The 633-nt window shown below is 41.5% G+C and overlaps 1 protein-coding gene across 1 annotated transcript in view; it reads left to right on the plus strand.

Moving 5' to 3' along the window:
* Positions 1-149, plus strand: part of LOC101581313 (retinal dehydrogenase 1-like) — a 115685-nt gene extending 115536 nt beyond the window's left edge. Inside the window, exon 8 of the mRNA XM_023722994.1 lies at positions 7-149. Within this exon, the coding sequence (XP_023578762.1) occupies positions 7-149 (143 nt within the window). The remainder of the gene's footprint in view (positions 1-6) is intronic.
* The last annotated feature ends 484 nt before the right edge of the window (positions 150-633 follow it).

Below are 633 nucleotides of genomic sequence, written 5' to 3' on the forward strand. Positions count from 1 at the left end.
ATCCAGGTCAAAGCTGTATAGCTGCATCGAGGCTTTTTGTGGAAGAATCAATTTATGATGAATTTGTTCAGAAGAGTGTTGAGCAGGTTAAGAAATATGTTCTCAGAAATCCTGTGACCCCAAGTGTAAATCATGGCCCTCAGGGCTGAATACAATAGAATGAATAGAATTTCAGGGAACAGGAATTAAGTTCCCTTTTTTTGCTAAGCAAACTCACTTCTCATTTTTGCAACTTCATATGTAACAATACTACACTAATATGATTATTTAAAAGTCTAGTAATGGCAAAAGAAATCATTATGTTTTCATTCTGCTGATTTTTCATACCTAGAAACAGTTTAAGAGTAATGTTAGGTGTTGAAAATGTGAGACTATAGGGCCGGCAAGACAGCTCAGCAGTCTAAGCACCTGCTTAGGCAAGCAGAGGGACTGGGGCTCCATCACCAGCAACGCATGCTGGGCCAGCCCCGCTCCCTGTGTGCACTGAGCCAGCCACCCAGACAGGGCATGGTGCAGCACACTTGTAATCCCAGCTCGGGGGAGGTTAAAAACAGAAAGATCACTGTAAGTCTGAGCTGCCAGGTGAGACTCTGTACCAAATATATAAAAAGAAAAAAAATGTGAGCATATTAA

This window comes from Octodon degus, unplaced genomic scaffold, assembly GCF_000260255.1.
Source record: "Octodon degus isolate 3935 unplaced genomic scaffold, OctDeg1.0 scaffold00095, whole genome shotgun sequence".
Taxonomy (NCBI): Eukaryota; Metazoa; Chordata; class Mammalia; order Rodentia; family Octodontidae; genus Octodon; species Octodon degus.